General features: G+C 43.6%; 1 protein-coding gene across 5 annotated transcripts in view; it reads right to left on the bottom strand.

Moving 5' to 3' along the window:
- Positions 1-20,466, bottom strand: part of LOC124556660 (leucine-rich repeat protein 1-like) — a 98,259-nt gene that overhangs the window by 37,150 nt on the left and 40,643 nt on the right. Inside the window, exon 6 of one of the 5 annotated variants that reach the window (XM_047130631.1) lies at positions 6,034-6,292. The exons of the other annotated variants lie outside the window; for them this stretch is intronic. Coding sequence (XP_046986587.1) covers positions 6,262-6,292 — 31 coding nt within the window. The 3' untranslated portion in view covers positions 6,034-6,261. Of the gene's footprint in view, positions 1-6,033; positions 6,293-20,466 lie in introns of those variants that run through there. 5 annotated transcript variants of the gene reach the window in all.

Genomic DNA, 20,466 nt, shown 5'->3' with positions numbered 1-20,466 from the left:
AGGCTACCCCAGACAACAGAAGAAGGAGTAAAACTGTTGAAGGTGCTTGTGAAAGCAGCCCAGCTGGCTTTCTTGCTTTCTTTGATAATACGACGACACTGAGCACGTAATCGTTTATAATTGATACAATTCGCCACTGTAGGGTGGCGTTTAAACATGCGTAAAGCACGTCGACGAGCACGTAAAGCGTCTCTACATGCTGCGGTCCACCAGAGGACCGATACGCGACGTGGAGAAGAAGGAGGGTGAGGGATGGAATATTCAGCAGCAGCGAGAATGACTTCCGTGAGGTGTGCGACCTGACGATCGCAGCTTGTAAAGGTTTGATCCTGAAAGGTCGCCCTGGAAGAGAAGAGCCCCCAGTCTGCCTTGGAGATGGTCCAATTAGAGAAGCACGGAGAGGGGGTATGCTGCAGGAGATGGATAACACACGGGAAGTGGTCGCTCGAATATGTATCAGAAAGTGCATACCACTCAAACCGGCGTGCAAGTTGGGGAGTACATATAGAGAGGTCTAAATGGGAATAGGTGAGAGATGTGTCCGAAAGAAAAGTAGGGGCGCCAGTATTGAGGCAGACAAGATCGAGCTGGTTGAAAAGGTCTGCTAACAAGGAGCCCCTCGGGCAGGATGCTGGAGAGCCCCAAAGGGGATGGTGGGCATTGAAGTCTCCAGTTAACAAACATGGTGCAGGTAGCTGAGCAATAAGTTGCATCACGTCTGCCCTGGTAACGGCAGATGACGATGGAGTGTAAACGGTACAAAAGGAAAACGTAAAAGTGGGGAGAGTAATTCAGATGGCAACTGCCTGCAGGCCGGTGTGCAACGTGATGGGATCGTAGTAAATATCATCCCGGACCAGCAACATAACCCCTCCATGAGCTGGGATACCTACCACAGGGGGTAGGTCAAAACGCACAGAGGTGTAGTGTGCCAAGGCAATTTGATCGCATGGGCGTAGCTTCGTTTCCTGGAGGGCTACGACGAGCGGACGGTGCAAGCGGAGCAGCAACTTCAAGTCCTCTCGGTTGGAGCGAATGCTGCGAATATTCCAGTGAATAAGTGCCATCGTAAGAAAAGGAAGATGAGAGAAGTGGTCACCTCGAAGGCCGCTTAGGGCCTGGCTTCGAGCGAGCACTACCGCCGCTATCAGTAGGCGGACAGTCATCATCCATAGGGTCTATAGGGTCATCGGCCATCTCGGGAGGATGGCCGGGAGGGGGAGCTTCCTCCGCCAGTGAACGGCCAGATGTACGGCTACCAGCGGTGCGGCCAGGCGTAACGGATGACGGCCTGGGGCGGCAACCGCTGGGTGGCGCAGGAGAAGAAATGCGCCGTGGCGGAGAAGGAGAACTGTGCTTCCTATGTGCCTTTTTGGAAGGACGTGTAGTGGAAGTACCGGTCGAAGGCTGGGAGGTCGAGGTACGGAGGAAGTCTGCACGGGATGGTTCCTTCTTGAAGGCCCGTGCATCTGACTTCGATGCCTTCGTCTTAGCAGAAGCTGAGGAAGGTGCTCGTGTCTGTGGGGTGATGGGAGGAAGAGGAGACGTCGACCGCGCGATCTTAGCACTGGCCGAACGGACGACCGTGGTGCTGAAGGTCAGATCGCATGTCTGGGTTGCTACCTCCCGGGTAGTCCGAGGAGAGGCGAGGACAGTACTGTATTTCCCCGCTGGGAGCAGCGTGGGCTTCCTACTAGCCAATAGCTTGCGAGCAGCCGAGGTGGACACTTTCTCTTTGACCCGAATTTCTTGGATACAGCGTTCTTCCTTATAGACAGGACAGTCGCGGGAGGAGGCGGCATGGTCACCTTGACAGTTCACACAACGAGGAGACGGAGGTGGACAGTCACCCTCATGGGCATCCCTGCCACAAGTGACACATTTAGCCGCATTGGAACAAGACTGTCGAGTGTGATTGAAACGCTGACACTGGTAGCAGCGCGTAGGTGTCGGGACATAGGGGCGAACAGAAATAACCTCGTAGCCCGCCTTGATGCGCGATGGCAGCTTAACACTATCGAAGGTCAAGAAAATTGTCCGGGTCGGTACAAGGTCATTGTTGACCTTTTTCATGACCCTATGGACAGCCGTCACGCCCTGCTCAGCGAGGAATGATTGAAGCTCCTCGTCAGTCAATCCGTCGAGGGAGCTAGTATAGACTACACCTCGAGACGAATTCAAAGTTCGGTGGGCCTCCACCCGGACAGGGAACGTGTACAGGAGGGTGGCCCGAAGCAGTTTTTGTGCCTGAAAGGCACTCTCAGTTTCTAGTAATAAGGTGCCGTTACACAACCTGGTACAAGATTTGACAGATCCGGCTATGGCATCTACGCCCTTCTGAATAACGAAAGGGTTGACAGAGGAAAAATCCTTTCCGTCCTCAGATCGAGAAACTACGAGGAACTGTGGGGCAGGCGGTAGTACTTTTGTCACTGTTGGCTGGTCACGTTTCCGTTTTTGGGTCGAAGTCGAAAGAGATGGAGTAGAATCCATTGCGGAGGAATCCCCCATGATTGCCAGCGTCTCCGATGGCGCGCTCCTTCCTTGTGGGGACCCTCTCAGAGGGCACTCCCGCCTTAGGTGAATGTTTACACCTCAGGTCACACCTCCCGAGAAACAGACGGAGGGACCAATCGGCATGGTCAGAAGGTATCAGCTCAGGCAATCACCCCTCCCCGGGCCTGGCCGTTACCAGGGGGTACGCGCATGCCTTACATGTCTACCCAGGGCGGGGACTTACGCGTTACCCCGTCACCGGCTACGCGTGCGAACGCGTGGGTCGGCCTTCAGACACGCACAGGGAGGAAGGAAGAAGAGGAAAAAGAAGAGAGAGAGGGAGAAAGAGGACAGACTGTCTCAAACGCCGAGGCGGAGACCAGAGAAGGCAAGGAGAAGAAGGCAATGAGAAGGCAAGGAGAAGAAGGCAATGAGAAGGCAAGGAGAAGAAGGCAATGAGAAGGCAAGGAGAAAAAGGCAATGAGAAGGCAAGGAGAAAAAGGCAATGAGAAGGCAAGGAGAAAAAGGCAATGAGAAGGCAAGGAGAAGTCAAGGGAAAGAGTAAGGAAGACAGTGAGGTGGAGAAGAGCAAAGAAAGGAACCAACAAAAGGAAGGAAGAAACGAGAAGTGAAAAACCAAAAAGACCACGATGATAGGTCGTGGAACCGTCCGTCTCCGGACGCAGGCGCTAACTACCCCCGTGAGGGGGATGGACTCCTTTTAGTCGCCTCTTACGACAGGCAGGAATACCGCGGGCCTATTCTAATCCCCGGACCCGCAGGTGGGGTGTGTGTGCGAGTGTATACCTGTCCTTTCTTCCCTCTAAGGTAAGTCTTTCCGCTCCTGGGATTGGAATGACTCCTTACCCTCTCCCTTAAAACTCACTTCCTTTCGTCTTTCCCTCTCCTTCCCTCTTTCCTGACGAAGCAACCGTTGGTTGTGAAAGCTAGAATTTTGTGTGTATGTATGTGTCTGTGTTTCTATCGACCTGCCAGCGCTTTCGTATGGTAAGTCACACATCTTTGTTTTTTTTATATATATATATATATATTTTACAAAAAAAAAAAAAAAAAAAAAAAAAAAAAAAAAAAAAAAAAAAAAAACAGTGTATGTCAGTCATATACAGGACATCCCACAAGGAATGTACAACGTTCAAGGATATGACAGGGACACTCATTTGAAGCAAAGAACATCATATGGACATGTGTCCTTTTCTAATGGTTTCTGAGAGAGAGCATATTTAATGTATGTTTATTTTTTGGCTAGTGGCAAGCACCCGTGTATGTCTTCACCACCTGAACTCTGACATTTTATTCTAGCCCAGACTACTACATCACTGTCTGTCACTTTGCTCTATATGTTCTTCTGCTATTAAACTAGCTTGTTGAATTTGCAGTTGTCCATGATGTGTTGTGAGTGAAGTAGTGAGAAGAACTGAGAGTATAGATAGAAGCATAGGTTTCCTGATACGCATTTATTTAACTGCCACGCATCTACACTAATGAATAATATGCAGATATGGTGTCAGTTTACAGCATCTGCAATTGTAGTGCTCCTCCTGCTGTCTAAGAATGCTGTAGCAGTCTCCAACATCAAATTCCTGATTGTAGAGTGTTCACCAGTGTTTCCAGCACTTGCCTGCAATAGATATTCTTCCAAGTTCCCATTTTTCTTCTGAACGTGTACATGTTTATACCTGAAATTATATTGAATAATACAGAAAATAAGTAAGCTTGACACTTGTAGGGAGATAGGAGCAGCAGTTTCAAATATGGCACCAGCTCCTTGTGACACAATGATGTCATTTAGTCCCATAGTGGGACAGATTTGCTATGAGCTGTCAAACATGCCTTCTATGCCTGCATCACTTTGGCCCTCTCTGGAAGGTTCCAAATCTGCTATTGCATTTACATAACCTGAAAACTGAGCCAGCCCCAGTAGTCAGAGGCTTTAAATCCTGATGTTGATGGCAAAGACAGCTGTCAAAAGCTTCAGTGTTTTATTTCAAGTGATGCGGTTTGTAAACTGAGGAACTTTTATTGGAGTATGCCACCTCAAAAGACTGAGGATAGATTATGATAATTTATGTAATTTTTTAATTAATGGCTGAGTTAACTAATGAAAAGAGTCATTTGGTCCAGGCAAATTAGGGCAGCAACAGTATAATGGTAGAAGCTGCAATTTAACAAGTACAATGGCTAAATTTGCAATAGAAATTTTGGATATGTGTGAATTTTTAATATTGATTATCTGGTAAGTTATTGAGCTTCAAGAAAATTGAAACATGTTACTATAAAGTCTGAATGCCAGACTCTCTAGTGTGTAGTACCAATATTAGCTCAGTCCATACTTACTATTACGTGCTATAGTGATAATGTGAATTATGAATTACCTTTAATTAACATAGTTTCCAGCAAAACCAAATGGACATTGGGATAAGGATATTGAAAATAATAGTGTGAAAAATAAATTAAAGTGAGGCAAAGTCTGATTAATATTTTGAGACACACACACACACACACACACACACACACACACACACACACACACACACACACACGTAATATATATGCATTATGTAGATACTAGGACGAAAAGTGAAAAATAAGTAAAGAAAAAATATAAATAAACAGCAGTAGTGTAATCATAGCAGGTGGGGTAGTTCCACCTTGCTACATTATAACACATATGCACTATCCAAATGTACTCTTTTAAGGCTTAAAGGTATAGGGCCGATACCACCTGTCTTTCATTCTGCTGTACGCTGTTTTCATTACAGAGTCTTTCCTTTTAATGGATCACAATGTTATTTCACACATAGCTCAGATGGTCAACAAGCACAATATCACTAAACACTTTGACCAGCTTGTTCCTCAGACTTGTATTCTTTTCATTATTGCTGGGATCTATATGAAAGAAATATTGTAGGAAGGCTGGTGCAACCCAACACTGTTTTAGATCAGGATAGGTCTCTGTTTCATGAGTGGTAGAATGTTCTTAAATAAAAAATCAATACTTTCACTAAATACATATGACACAGGTCAGAAACCATTGTCATTACTTGCAATGGGCACAGTATTTTGGTAAAAATCAATTGCAGCAGCAGCATCATATTTTTTTGAGCTATTCAGTTGATGCAAATTAAGCTGAGACTAACAATACAATTTATAGTGTCAAAAATGAATCACCTTTTTAATTTAAATTATATTTGCACTCTCAAGTAAACCACTTGTAGGAGTAATTTCACTACATAAAGGAAAACACTTGTATGGATTTTATACTGTGAATGACCACTTTTATTGTACCGCACAAACACAATAGATACATACGTTAACGCGGGAAACGAACACTGGTTGTTTCCTCCAAAGAACCTCGCTCGCAAAGAGAGTCTTTCAGTGTCCTGTCAACTATCGACTTGTCACTCCCACACATCTCCCCCTCTCCCCCCCCCCCCCCCCCCCCCCTGAAGTGCGGAGCACCCGGTATGGTGGGGTACTTAAACTTCACCTCTCGGCTTGCGGATAGAGTGGGTGTGGGTGCTGCTTGATGATTCCGCTGCTGCATTAGGTCCCCTGGTGTAGAGCTCCGGTGGGTCACAGCTGTCTGGCTCTGCGGAAGGTGTGGGTTCTTTGCGAGTTGTGTCTGAAGTTGTCTGCGAGACTGTAGTCGGTGCTGTCACTGTCCAAGCGGGTTTTACCCACTCAATGGAAACCTTGGTCGACTTTCCCTGGTGGAGGATATCCATTGTGTGTGTGTATCCCGTCCTAGCACTCGGTACGGTCCAGTGTACGGTGGCTGAAACAAATGACGTACCAGGTCTGTGCCGAGCATGATGTGGGAACAAGTATCGAGGGACTCGTGTATGAACACTGGATGCGTGCCGTGCTGAGACGTTGGGGCTGCACGTAGCATCTCTGCCTGCTTCCTCATTTGTTGCAAGAGGTGGGGTAGTTGTGTGTCATCTGGGAGAGGAACTGGTGCAAGGAATTCTGCTGGAACACAGAGTGGTTCTCCATATACCAACTCTGCCGAGGAACTATTGATATCTGTTTTCAATGTGGTCCATAACCCCAACAAAACCAATGGCAACGCTCGAGTCCATGAGTCCTCGTGGCACATCAGGGCAGCCTTTAAAGTCTGGTGCCACCTTTCCACCAAACCGTTGCTGGCCGGGTGGTAGCTAGTAGTCCGGCTTTGTTGGAAGCCGCAGTGTTTCGACAGTTGTTGGAACAGTGTCGACTCGAACTGGCGTCCTTGGTCGGTGGTAACAAAAAATGGGCACCCAAAACAAGCCACCCAAGTTTCCAAGAATGCCAATGCAGTAGTCTCTCCAGAAATGTCCCTGATTGGTGTAGCCTCTGCCCACCGTGTGCAACGATCCACTGCCGTAAACAAGTACCTATAACCTTCTGAAGGGGGGAGGGGTCCAACCAAGTCAATGTGTACATACCCAAAACGTGCCGTTGGGGTTGGGAATTGTCCTACTGGAACGTGAACATGGCGTCCCACTTTGCTATGTTGACACTGATAGCAGCTGCGGGCCCACTCCCATGTATCTTTCTTGATTGAAGGCCACACAAAACGGCCCGTCACTAACTTCACTGAGGCATTGAGTCCCGGGTGTGCCAGGTTTTGAATGCTGTCGAATACCTTTCGTCGGAACTAGGGGGGGGGGGGGGGGAGGAGGGGGGGGGGGTGATGTATGGGCGTGGTCTAACCGTGGAGGTGTCGCACCATACCTTACATGGGCTGCAGGGGACGTCCTCAAGTTGTAAACATAGGCCAGTGGACGGGTCCACCAACAAGGACTGGAGCTGCGCATCTGAAGCCTGTGCCCTTGCCAATTCAGAATAATCCAACATTGGACTTATCCCATTAATACGTGAGAAATAGTCTGCCACAATGTTGTCAGCACCATGGATGTGACACACGTCTGTCGAAAACTGGCATATAAACTCTATACGTCGGGCCTGACGTGGGGAACATGAATCGCTGGCTTTGTAGAAAGCTGCCACAAGAGGTTTGTGGTCAGTGTATATGGTGAATTGCCTGCCCTCAACGAAAGGGCAGAAGTGCCTGACACTTTCATCCATTGCGAGGAGTTCCCTATCGTATGCACTCCAATGAGTTTGACTCATCTGTAGTTTTATGAGAAAACACTTAGTGGCTGCCAATGACCCTTCACTCTCTGGTGCAGAGCTGCACCGATTGCAACTTGGCTTGTGTCCACTGCTAGGGCTAGCTGAGCTCCTGGTGCAGGCTGCATCGTGAAGGCTGTTTTGCAGTGCCTTGAAAGCAGAGTCCATCTCGGGTGTCCATGGGAGTGGGCGCTTGCCACTTTTGTTGTGTCTGGCCTAGGCATTGTTCAGTGGCGTCTGGATTGCTGCTGTTCCGGGGAGATGGCAACGATAGAAATTTATCATCCCTAGGAATCGTCAGAGATCGTGGTAGTTTTGAGGCCGTGGTTGGGTACCCAACTACTCCAGCTTCTCTGGCAGTGGCAAAATGCCCTGAGCTGATACTTTATAACCCAGGAAGGTTACCACGGGTTCACCAAACATGCACTTGTCCCTGTTAAGTGTTATTCCATGAGCACTAAGCCTGCTTTGCACCTCGTTTACGTGTTTCTGATGGTCAGAAACATTCCCCAAAAACACCAGAATATCATCTAAATAGGCGAAACAATATGGCAGCCCTCTTAGCACGCTGTCTAGAAACCGTTGCCATGTTTGGGCAGCATTTTTCAGCCCGAATGGCATCACCAAAAATTCAAACAGCCCGAATGGGGTTGTCACTGCAGTCTTTGGTATGTCCTGCTCTGCCATTGGGATCTGATTATAAGCCTTATGGCAATCTAAAACACTGAATATGGTTGCCCTGGCCAGTGAATGGGTGAAATCCTGTATATGTGGGTCAGGGTATCTGTCTGGAACAGTTCGGGCATTCAAAGCTCGATAATCACCGCACGGGCGCCATGACCCATTCTTTTTATGGGCGAGGTGCAGAGGAGAGGACCATAGCCTGTTGGATGGCTGTATATTTCCTTCCTGTGGCATCTCATTGAAAATGGTCTTGGTTTCCCACAAGCAATCAGGTGCAAGCCTGCGAACACGTGAGGAGACTGGTGGGCCTGCAGTTGTACGGATGTGGTGCACTGTCTCATGCTTCGCCCTGCTCTTTCTTGTTCCATGTTGTGGTTTGGGTGTCGCCTTTGCGGTTGAAACAGCAGGAGCCTGTTGTGTCGTCAACTGTTTTGATGTCATTTGAGCCATCTTCAGGTCAGATTCCTTTGTCGCTATGGTGTCCTCCCAGGTGGGTGCGCTGAGGTTATCTACCCTTTGGCATGCAAGAGAGGTCAGACGTCCTTGTATTCCCGGAATAACCCATCCATTGGCAGAATGGACGAGTTGTGACTTGCATAATGCATATTAGTATAGGTCCAGTTGCATTTTTCTGGTAGCCCAATGTCCACTGCCAGTGTTTTCTAACCATACGTGTGGATGACTGCTTTCAAAGTGGTCTCTTCAGCACATTTGTCTGATGGGAAGAAATTTACAGGCAGAGTGCTGACATCTGAGCTGGCGTCAACCAAGAACATCCATCCTGTAGAGCGATCAGGAACGAAAAGTCTTTGTGAAGCTATGTACCTTACAGCTGTGGGAGAAGTCGATCCGCATAATGTAGGCTCGTGCTGAAATGGGGGTGGTCTCCTTCCATGCGTCTGTGAGTTTACGCGCAGTTGCTTGTTGTCACGGTCGGCTGCGCCTAAAGCAGGCTGTGGGATGCATTTGGGTGCGAGCACGTCACCTTACACTTTGTAGCTTGCGCGCCGAAGTGCTGGTGGAACCAGCAATAACCGGTTCCGTCGTTTGCGTGACATGACGGGCGCGCCGGCTGGCAACGACGCGTGTGTGTGTCAGCCGCTGCAACATCACGTGGCTCTAGCCGCTGCAGCTGGGCGGTCAGCTGATCGATGGCAGCGCGGAGAGATCGGAAATCTTCGGTCACGTCCGGCGCTCGTCGTGCGGTCGTGGCAGCACAAGCTGGAGGCGCCGCGTCAATCAGCTCCGGCCGTGCTCGGCTGGTGTTGTTGGCTGAGGTGGTTGCAGCAGCAGCCACTGTGGCGCGCGAGTCGAGCAGGGAGTGCGCTCTATCGGCCACTTGCAGCAACTCGCTTAATGGCTGGCCCTCGTAAGCAATTAAGGTTAAGCACACCTGCGGAGGTAACTGTTGTTGCCATATGTGCACAAGTAATGTGTCTGAGAACACGGAAGGGTCCACCATAGCACGTAAATGCCGGTAAAGTCTGAAGGCGACCTGTTACCGCATTTCTCGTGGTACAGGAGCTGTGTTATCTGCTGGTCCACAGGTTTTGTACAATGCAAAATTAAAGCCGTCTTGAGGGTGGCGTAGGCTTGCTGTGTTGGGGGTTGCATAATTATATCCGATACCACTGACTACACACGTTAGTCCAGGTTGCATATCACTAGCGTGATCTGTTCAAAATCGTCGACTATTTGTTGCTGCATGAAAATGTTCTCCATAATAGTGAACCAAATTTCCGGACGTTCGGGAACGAAAGGTGGGGGCGAACGGAAAGTGTGAAACTCGTGGGAGCGGTACCAACGCAGCCCTGCGGACTGGTTGTGCGAGGCAATAACCTGTGGCGGCGGCACGGGACCCGCCAGCACACATGGCGTGGTTGGAAATGTAACATCGTGGACGAAGTCAGTTTGAGATGTAGGAGTCCGTGGCACTGTGAACTGAGGGTTTTGCTGCATCGTGTCGAGCTCCTTCTTGATATTCTGGATGACGCCGTCGATGTCACGGAAGAGGTTCTGTGCAGACGACATGTCGATAGGAGACGTCACGGAAAATATCTAAAGAAACTTGTCTACTGTCACACCACTTAGTTACGGGGTCACCACTTATGTAGGGGTAATTTCACTACGTAAAGGAAAATGCTTGTGTGGATTTTATACTGTGAATGACCACTTTTATTGTACCACACAAACACAATAGATACATACATTAACACGGGAAACAAACACTGGTTGTTTCCTCCAAAGAACCTTGCTCGCAAAGAGAGTCTTTCAGTGTCCTGTCAACTATCGACTTGTCACTCCCACACACTTGGTGGGAACTGAAAATTTTTCAGATTGAGTACATACAATTGCCAAAATTATGGGATCATACAGGAGATCACATATTGTGTTAAGATAAGTTTTATTTCATTTTGAAATTATACAGAGGAAGATATGTTTTCAGATACAGAACAATGTCCTACAATATTGTAACGTCGATATAATGTACATTCTGTCTGTGTGACTCAAGACACAAGAGGACAAAAATCGATGATACAGTTTTATTCAGAGACTCAGTCTGAGTTACTCTGCTTAAGACTGAATATTCCAATTATTAGAACTATGTCATGCAAGAGACAGCCTGTGAATGGACAACTGTTCTATGCAGGGGCTTGGGGGGGGGGGGGGGGGGGGGGGGAGAGATACACAAGTATACAGTAGTATACTATATTTTAATCTGCTCTAAGATGATTTTCTATTTTTTCCAGATATTTCAATAATAATGGCTGGTAATTCAAGCAACAAACAACAGAAGTGGGTGATTAAACAATGCTGGAAGACAGAGAATGCTGAACAGTTACAACAGAAATGGGAAGAAGAACTGAATAAACCTCCATCAAGTAGGCTATCAATTTACAGGTTTTGCAACAAATTTAACTTAACTGGATCTATCTGTAATGCACCAAAGAGTGGTTGAGCAGTGAGTGTTACTACCCATGAAAATGAAATGGTAGTTGCAAAGGCATTTATCGAAAGCCCAAAGAAATCCTAAGGGACACCCAGTGTTGAGTTGAACATTTCCCGTAGATCCTTTAATTGTCTAATGCAAGACTGAGGTTTGTAAATGTATCGGCCACGATTACTTTGAGGATTACAGGATGCTCCAGATCGCAATTTGTAATTTTGCAAGGTGCTTTTGAATGAAGAAATGCAAGGTGATAGTGTAAGTCGATAAATTTGTTGGTCTGACAAAGCAAATTTTAAGTTGGCAGATGCTGTTAATAGGCATACCTGTGTGTACTGCACCACGGAAAATATCACTGTTGTAACTGAGAAACAACTGACTCAAACTGGAGTTAGAGTTTGGGCATGACCTTCATGTCAAGGGATCACTGGGCCAGCTTTTTCCCATACAACAGTTATCCAAAATGTCTATCTTATGCTGCAAGGTGCTGGCATTCCACAAATACATCTACAGCAGGGTAATGAAGAGAGATATTTCCAGCAAGATGCACTGGACACTATGCTTTAACAGTATGTGGGTTTCTTGACAACAAATACCTAATAGGTTGACATGCCATCGAGGGCCACCTGAATGGCCAGCATGATCACCAGACCTTATTCCAATTGACTTTTTCTTTTCAGGTGTTATCAAAGATAATGCCTTTGCAAGAAAACCACAAGGTCCTTATGATGTGTGAGTTCATAAGAGAAGCATGCCAACATATTCATAACAATAAAGAACTCTGTGCCAAAGTGTGCTTGAGTGTCAAGCCCAGACTACAGGAATGTGTAAATGCTGAAGGGCAGCAACTTTAACACTAAAGACACTGCACTTATTGTGACTTCATAGACCTATTTTCTGTAATTTTCTACAATAATTATTTTTCATTTCCAACCTATTTTCTATAACAATAATAATAATAATAATAATAATAATAATAATAATAACACCTATTAATTTACCCCGCTGACCTTGTTCAAAATACCTTTGAATTATATGGATGGGGGAAAGGCAATTCATATAAAAAAAGACAGTATTGCATGCACCTTCAGTCACATACCTACTGGCTCTTATCAGAAAATACATCAGTTAAGTTCTTTGTCTTCACTGCACTGTCATGATGAATCAGAAATAAATGTCTTCATAATTAGAAGGCACCACAAGTAAATGAGAAACCATAAGCCACGCAGCACATTCTCCAATTTTTTATGACGAGAAAATCTCTCATAACAAAAGATTTTATTTGGCTTTTAATAGAAAATACTAAACAAAACTTTTAGTGCTATAGGTGGCGGAGAAGAGAGAGAGGGTGTGGAAAGAGTGTTTGACTTAAACATAATTATCACTTTACAAAATAGTGTGAGTGTTTATTACACAAGGAAACACATTTTTGCCTATATTTCACAAAAATTCATTTTATTTTATCCAGCCCATGTTTCTAGTCTTCGTTACAAACATGTTATTTACTTCCTCTGGTAGACTATGAAACAAAGAATCTACAATCACCAATATAATCTAAGAGTGTGCCAATTTACACGTTCAATGTAAAGTTTGTCACTATACAACAAATGAGATAACAGGGATGACAGGGTCACAGTTCTTTCAGTAATTTTTATAGTTTTTTAAGGATGAAGTTTTCAGTAAAATTATATAACTGGAAAACATGTAGTGTGTTGGGGAGGGAAGAGATCAACCTAGTTTACATATAGCTATTCTGGTAGTATGCAGAAGAGACAATATAGCAAAAGTCTCTGGTTGGACAGAAACAGTTCTATATAGCTGTCCCTATGTGTTTTTTATGTAGAAGTTTTTTATTTTTTCAAGTAAAAAATAAAGCATTGGAAGTCACCCAGAACTGCAACTGAATAAGCAACACATTCTACTTTTTCAACACTTCTGTATACTGCCATACTATCTAACGAAAAACTGGACTGATCCCTCCTCTTCTCCCAAACACACTGTATTATTCAGTTACACAGAGTTATTCCTACGTACCTTTGGGGTTTATGAATATAACTGTGAAAAAACTTCACGATATGTAGAAAAGCTATATACATCATTGAATAGAGCATCCCTACAATTTTTTTATTCATAATATGTACTGTGGCATAGTTACATTAGTGGGTACAACATGTACAAAAATCATACACTAGATATTGTCATCTCTAATTAGTTCACACCTGCAGATAGACATCCCTAGGAACAGATTTCCAAAGTGGGCTGCTGTCATGCCATCCCTGACAATTTGTCTCAGCGATTCAATTTAACTGCATGCAGGTATTGACATTTACCATGTCGCAAGCAGTTCCCATATTGAGTGCCTGTAATGTGAGTTAGAAACAGAGATCTTCTCCAGCGACTGATGTGTGTGTATTTTCTATATGTCTTGTAGTTTTTTCAGTCATGTCCCAAAACCCCATAGGTACTTATTAATAAACCTGTGTAATTTGTATTAAAACCTCCATCATTAAGCACAGTTCAAGTTCCTGAAACAGTTGTAACCTCATGTTGAACAGTAACTAGTACCCTATTGTGTTGTGAAAAACTCTATACTTAATTTATGAAGTTATAATTGACTGGATAGATAGATAGATAGATAGATAGATTGGTTTTTTAATTGGTCCAGTTTTATCATATAGCACAAATTGTACAGTTGGTATTGGACAGGTCAAAGATAAGTTACAATAATACACAGTATTAGCAAAATAGTACGAAAATTAAAATTAGGTACCTATTACAATTAATTTTGTTACTTATTCAGAAATTCTCTGACAGAGTAGAAGCAGTGCTTTATTAGAAATGCCTTTAGTTTAGCTTTAAATATTGGATGAGTAGTCTTTTTTATTTCCTCTGTTACCTTATTGTGTAGTATTACACCAATGTCAATTATGCTCCTCTGATAGGTGGTTGTTCTGTGATATTTTTGATGTATATTTGATTCCGCTCTGGTACTATAGTTGTGTACATTTTTGTTCCGTAGCAGTTTGCCTGTTTTCAGGAGGTAGTCCCTAGTGAACAAGATAGTTTCATACATGAATAAACTTTGAACATTTGGAACACCAAGTTCCGTAAAATGAGATTTACAGGACTCCATCTTTTTAAGACCACAAATTATTCTTAAAGCTCTTTTTTGCATTCTAAAAACCTTTACACTGTGAGTTGAGGATCCTCAGAAAATGATCCCATATCGGTTTAGTGAGTGGGACTGTGCAGTACTGTTGTTTTGCTTGTTGTAGCCTTTAAAATTCTTAGGGCATAGCACACAGATGATAGTTTTCTACACAAGTTATTTATATGTATGTCCCACTTTAAGTCTTGCAGAACCCATAGACCCAAGAATTTTGTGACACTTACATTTTCTAGGGGATCATTTTTTAATTAGACTTGAATAGACATTTGATTAGTTGGAGGAATTAAATGAAAATCGACACACACAGTTTTTTCAGTATTTGTAATGAGTTTGTTTTTTGTGAACCAATCAGAAAGTCTTTTTATAGAACTTTCTGCTGTGGACCGCAGAGTTTCTGGACTGGATCCAGTGAGCAATATGCTCGTGTCATCGGCAAACAGGATAGTTTTTGTGGGACTCATATATTCAACTAAGTCGTCCACATAAATCAAGAAGAGTAGCGGACCTAAGATTGAGCCCTGCGATACACCATACTTTATTGGTAATTCCCTAGAAAGAATGGAGTTGTTTCTTGTTTTATTCATTTTGTTTAACTCATACTGAAGTGATACTTTCTGCCTGCGGTTTTTTAGATATGAACACAACCAGCTATGTGCTACATTTCCTACTCCTCGTCTTTCTAATTTTTCGAACAGAATGTTATGGTCCAGGATGTTGAAGGCTTTAGATAGATCTAGAAAAATACCTGCAACTAATTTATGTTGATCAAGGGATTTTAAAATACAATCTAAGAATTTGAAAATTGCTGTCTGTATAGATTTAGACTTTCTAAAACCATGTTGTTATACTGTAAGAGGTGCATATTTATTTATGCAACTTAAAAGCCTGTCATAGAAGAGTTTTTCTAGAATTTTTGAGAAGGAACTTAACTGTGACATGGGTCAGTAGTTTGATATTTTTCAGAAGAACTTTTTTCTTTTTTTTTTTTTTTGCAGTGGTGAAACTTTTGCTACTTTAAAAATATCTGGAAATACACCAGTTTTTAAAGAGGTTGAAAATTTTTGCCAAGTGGTTTGCTATGTAGTGAGCACAAGCTTTTAATATGAAATCAGGTACTTCATCAAGACCACCTGACATTTTATTGCTTAATGATTTAATTTTACTTATAATTTCATTGGGGTATGTTTCTTACACATACATAGAAGCAGTCGAGATCACTGACTTGCTCTAAAAACATGGGACTGGTCCTTGGCAGTGTACTTGAATGAGGTCTTCAGCTGGTGATGTGAAATATTCATTGAATTTTTCCACAACTGAATTTGGGTCTGTGGCTTTTGAGCCTTCTAGTGTTAATGATACATTCTTCTTCTTTGGCACTGAACTACAAGTTTCTTTCTTTATAACTCTCCAAGTGGATCTCATTTTGTTAGATGAGTTTCTTATCAACTTGTCATTCCACATAATTTTTGCCTCTTTGACTACTCTACCATAGATTCTTTTGTAGGCTTTTGAATAATCTGTGAATTCCTGGGTTACTCTATATTTCTCACGGCAGTACTGTAGAAATCTGTTTCTCTCACTGGAAATTTTTATGCCTTTAGTTACCCATTGATTATTACTATTAGGTTTTACTGTTTTTACTACTTCTGGAAATGCTACATTAAAATAGTGAAGAAAGATGCTCTGAAAACTCATGTACATGCTGTCAACATTGTTCTGAGTGGCGATGCTTTCCCAGTTTTCCTTTGCCAGTAAGAGATTAAAAATTCTAATGTTATCTTCGGAAAAGGTTCTTTTTCAACTACTTTTCCGCAACTGCTACTACTTGTTGGCATTTCTATACACAGCCGCTGTACCTACATCTACATGTCTACTCTGCAATTCACATTTAAGTGCTTGGCAAAGGGCTCATCAAACCACAATCATACTATCTCTCTACCATTCCACTCCCGAACAGCGCGCGGGAAAAATGAACATCTAAACCTTTCCGTTCGAGCTCTGATTTCTCTTATTTTATTTTGATGATCATTCCTACCTATGTAGGTTGGGCTCAACAAAATATTTTCGCATTTGGAAGAGAAAGTTGGTGACTGAAATTTCGTAAATAGATCTCGCCGCGACGAAAGACGTCTTTGCTTTAATGACTTCCATCCCAGCTCGCGTATCATATCTGCCACACTCTCTCCCCTATTACGTGATAATACAAAACGAGCTGTCCTTTTTTGCACCCTTTCGATGTCCTCCGTCAATCCCACCTGGAAAGGATCCCACACCGCGCAGCAATATTCTAATAGAGGACGAACGAGTGTAGTGTAAGCTGTCTCTTTAGAAGACTTGTTGCATCTTCTAAGTGTCCTGCCAATGAAACACAACCTTTGGCTCGCCTTCCCCACAATACTATCTATGTGGTCTTTCCAACTGAAGTTGTTCGTAATTTTAACACCCAGGTACTTAGTTGAATTGACAGCCTTGAGAATTGTACTATTTATCGAGTAATCGAATTCCATCGGATTTCTTTTGGGACTCATGTGGATCACCTCACACTTTTCGTTATTTAGCGTCAACTGCCACCTGCCACACCATACAGCAATCTTTTCTAAATCACTTTGCAACTGATACTGGTCTTCGGATGACCTTACTAGACGGTAAATTACAGCATCATCTGCGAACAACCAAAGAGAACTGCTCAGATTGTCACTCAGGTCATTTATATAGATCAGGAATAGCAGAGGTCCCAGGACGCTTCCCTGGGGAACACCTGATACCACTTCAGTTTTACTCGATGATTTGCCGTCTATTACTACGAACTGCGACCTTCCTGACAGGAAATCAGGAATCCAGTCGCACAACTGAGACGATACCCCATAGGCCCGCAGCTTGATTAGAAGTCGCTTTCCTGAAATCTAGAAATACGGCATCAACTTCAGATCCCCTGTTGATAGCGGCCATTACTTCGTGCGAGCAAAGAGCTAGCTGCGTTGCACAAGAACGATGTTTTCTGAAACCATGCTGATTACGTATCAATAGATCGTTCCCTTTGAGGTGTTTCATAAAGTTTGAATACAGTATATGCCCCAAAACCCTACTGCAAACCGACGTCAATGATATAGGTCTGTAGTTCGATGGATTACTCCTACTACCCTTCTTAAACACTGGTGCGACCTGCGCAATTTTCCAATCTGTAGGTACAGATCTATCGGTGAGCGAGCGGTTGTATATGATTGCTAATTAGGGAGCTATTGTATCAGTGTAATCTGAAAGGAACCTAATCGGTATACATTCTGGACCTGAAGACTTGCCAGTATGAAGCGATTTGAGTTGCTTCGCAACCCCTAAGGTATCTACTTCTAAGAAACTCATGCTAGCAGCTGTTCGTGTTTCAAATTCTGGAATATTCCATTCGCCTTCCCTGGTGAAGGAATTTTGGAAAACTGCGTTCAATAACTCCACTTTAGTGGCACAGTCGTCGGTAGCAGTACCATCGGCACTGCGCAGCGAAGGTGTGGACTGCGTCTTACCGCTTGTGTACTTTACATACAACCAGAATTTCTTCAGATTTTCTACCAAATTTTGAGACAATGTTTCGTTGTGGAACCTATTAAAGGCATTTCGCATTGAAGTCCATGCCAAATTTCGCGCGTCTGTAAATTTTAGCCAATCTTTGGGATTTCGTGTTCTTCTGAACTTTGCATGCTTTTTCCGTTGCCTCTGCAACAGCGTTCGGACCTGTTTTGTGTACCACGGGGGATCAGTTCCGTCTCTTACCAATTTATGAGGTACGAATCTCTCAATTGTTGTTGCTACTATATCTCTGAATTCGAGCCACATCTCGTCTACATTTGCATAGTCAGTTCGGAAGGAATGGAGATTGTCTCTTAGGAAGGCTTCTAGTGACACTTTATCCGCTTTTTTAAATAAAATTATTTTGTGTTTGTTTCTGGTGGAATTGGAAGAAACGGTATTGAGCCTAGCTACAATGACCTTGTGATCACTAATCCCTGTATCAGTCATGATGCTCTCTATTAGCTCTAGATTGTTTGTGGCTAAGAGGTCAAGTGTGTTTTCACAACCATTTACAATTCGCGTAGGTTCGTGGACTAACTGCTCGAAATAATTTTCGGAGAAAGCATTTAGGACAATCTCGGAAGATGTTTTCTGCTTACCACCAGTTTTGAACAAGTATTTTTGCCAACATATTGAGGGAAGGTTGAAGTCCCCACCAACTATAACCGTATGAGTGGGGTATTTACTTGTTACGAGACACAAATTTTCTCTGAACTGTTCAGCAACTATATCATCAGAGTCTGGGGGCGGTAGAAGGAGCCAATTATTAACTTAGTTCGGCTGTTAAGTATAACCTCCACCCATACCAATTCGCACGGAGTATCTACTTCAACTTCACTACAAGATAAACCACTACTGACAGACACAAACACTCCACCACCAATTCTGCCTAATCTATCTTTCCAGAACATCATCTGAGACTTCTTAAAAATTTCTGCAGAACTTATTTCAGGCTTTAGCCAGCTTTCTGTACCTATAACGATTTCAGCTTCTGTGCATTCTATTAGCGCTTGAAGCTCAGCACAACTACAACAATTTACAACTACAATTCCAACTGTTCCTTGATCCAAGCACGTCCTGTGTTTGCCATGCACCCTTTGAGATTGCAGCCCACCCCGTACTTTCCCGAGGCCTTCTAGCCTAAAAAAACCGCCCAGTCCACGCCACACAGCCTCCGCTACCCGTGTAGCCGCCAGCTGAGTGTAGTGAACTCCTGACCTATTCAGCGGAACCCGAAACCTCGCCACCCTATGGCGCAAGTCAAGGAATCTGCAGCCAACACGGTCGCAAAACCGTCTGAGCCTCTGATTCAGACCCTCCACCCGGCTCTGCACCAAAGGTCCGCAGTCGGTTCTGTCAAAGATGCTGCAGATGGTGAGCTCTGCCTCATGATCACTATAACCCATGCTCAGTACTCTGCTTGTGAATCTGTAAGTTGTTTCTGAGATGAATATAAGGTCAATAATGGAATTTGTGCACTCTGTTAATCTTGTTGTGCAGTGTATTGTGGGGATCATATTGAATGTGTTGGTCATATTTATCAAAGCATCTCTGGTGCTGCTGTCCTTTGAAAAATCAATATTGAAATCCCCACAAAGCACTATCTTCATATTTAGTGTACTGATCCTACTCAGCAGAACCTCTAGTTTATTCATGAAGACTGACAGGCTTCCACTTGGTGCTCTATATATGTTAATAACCATGAAATTAAGCTCTGGCAGTTTGGTAATGGAAAGTTCAAAGTCTTTTTCAATTGAGTCAATACAACTTTCACTGACATCACAGAACTTTATTTGTACTTTCACAGATAGCAGAGACACCATGTTTGGAAAACTCTCGACTAAAATGACTTGCTAATCTATGTCCTGAGATTGAGGTTAATTTTACGTCTTCATTTTGTAGCCAATGTTCAGTAATGCAAATTATGTCTACGTTTAGTGCATACTGGAGTAGTGCTTCCAACATGGAAATTTTATTTGTGAGTGACTGAACGTTATGGTGTAGTATAGCAAAATCTGGGTATTTAGTAACTTTGGCTGAAATGGTTTCTGATTCTTTATCTAATGGCGTTTCTACTACAGCACTTACCCTAAAAATTTTTCGATATCTTTCTTGTGTGTGGCTTCTGTTTGCTAGTGGCAATCAGCAGGTGAGTTAACTTCTGGAGCTTGTATAAGTTTTGCTTCATCCACATCTGTCCTCCTTGGTTTAAACCATTTCGTAATTTCGTTTGGCTGATGACGTGATTGTTTGTTTCTTGCCTAATCGGTTTAAGCCACTTGATAATTTGCGTTTGGCCCATGGCAAAGCTTGTAACTCGTCTAAAACACTTCTTAATCTCCGTTTGTTTATCACTTAGACTTTTTACTTCACTCTTCTTCAAAATGCGAGTACATATTTTTTCGGCTAGTAATTTCTTTCCTGGCGTATTTAAATGAAGTCCACGGACTCTATGGAATATTCGCTC

The sequence above is a fragment of the Schistocerca americana genome, chromosome X, assembly GCF_021461395.2.
Source record: "Schistocerca americana isolate TAMUIC-IGC-003095 chromosome X, iqSchAmer2.1, whole genome shotgun sequence".
NCBI lineage: Eukaryota > Metazoa > Arthropoda > Insecta > Orthoptera > Acrididae > Schistocerca > Schistocerca americana.
Note: the sequence above shows the minus strand (reverse complement) of the source record. Positions and strands in the feature narration are given on the sequence as shown.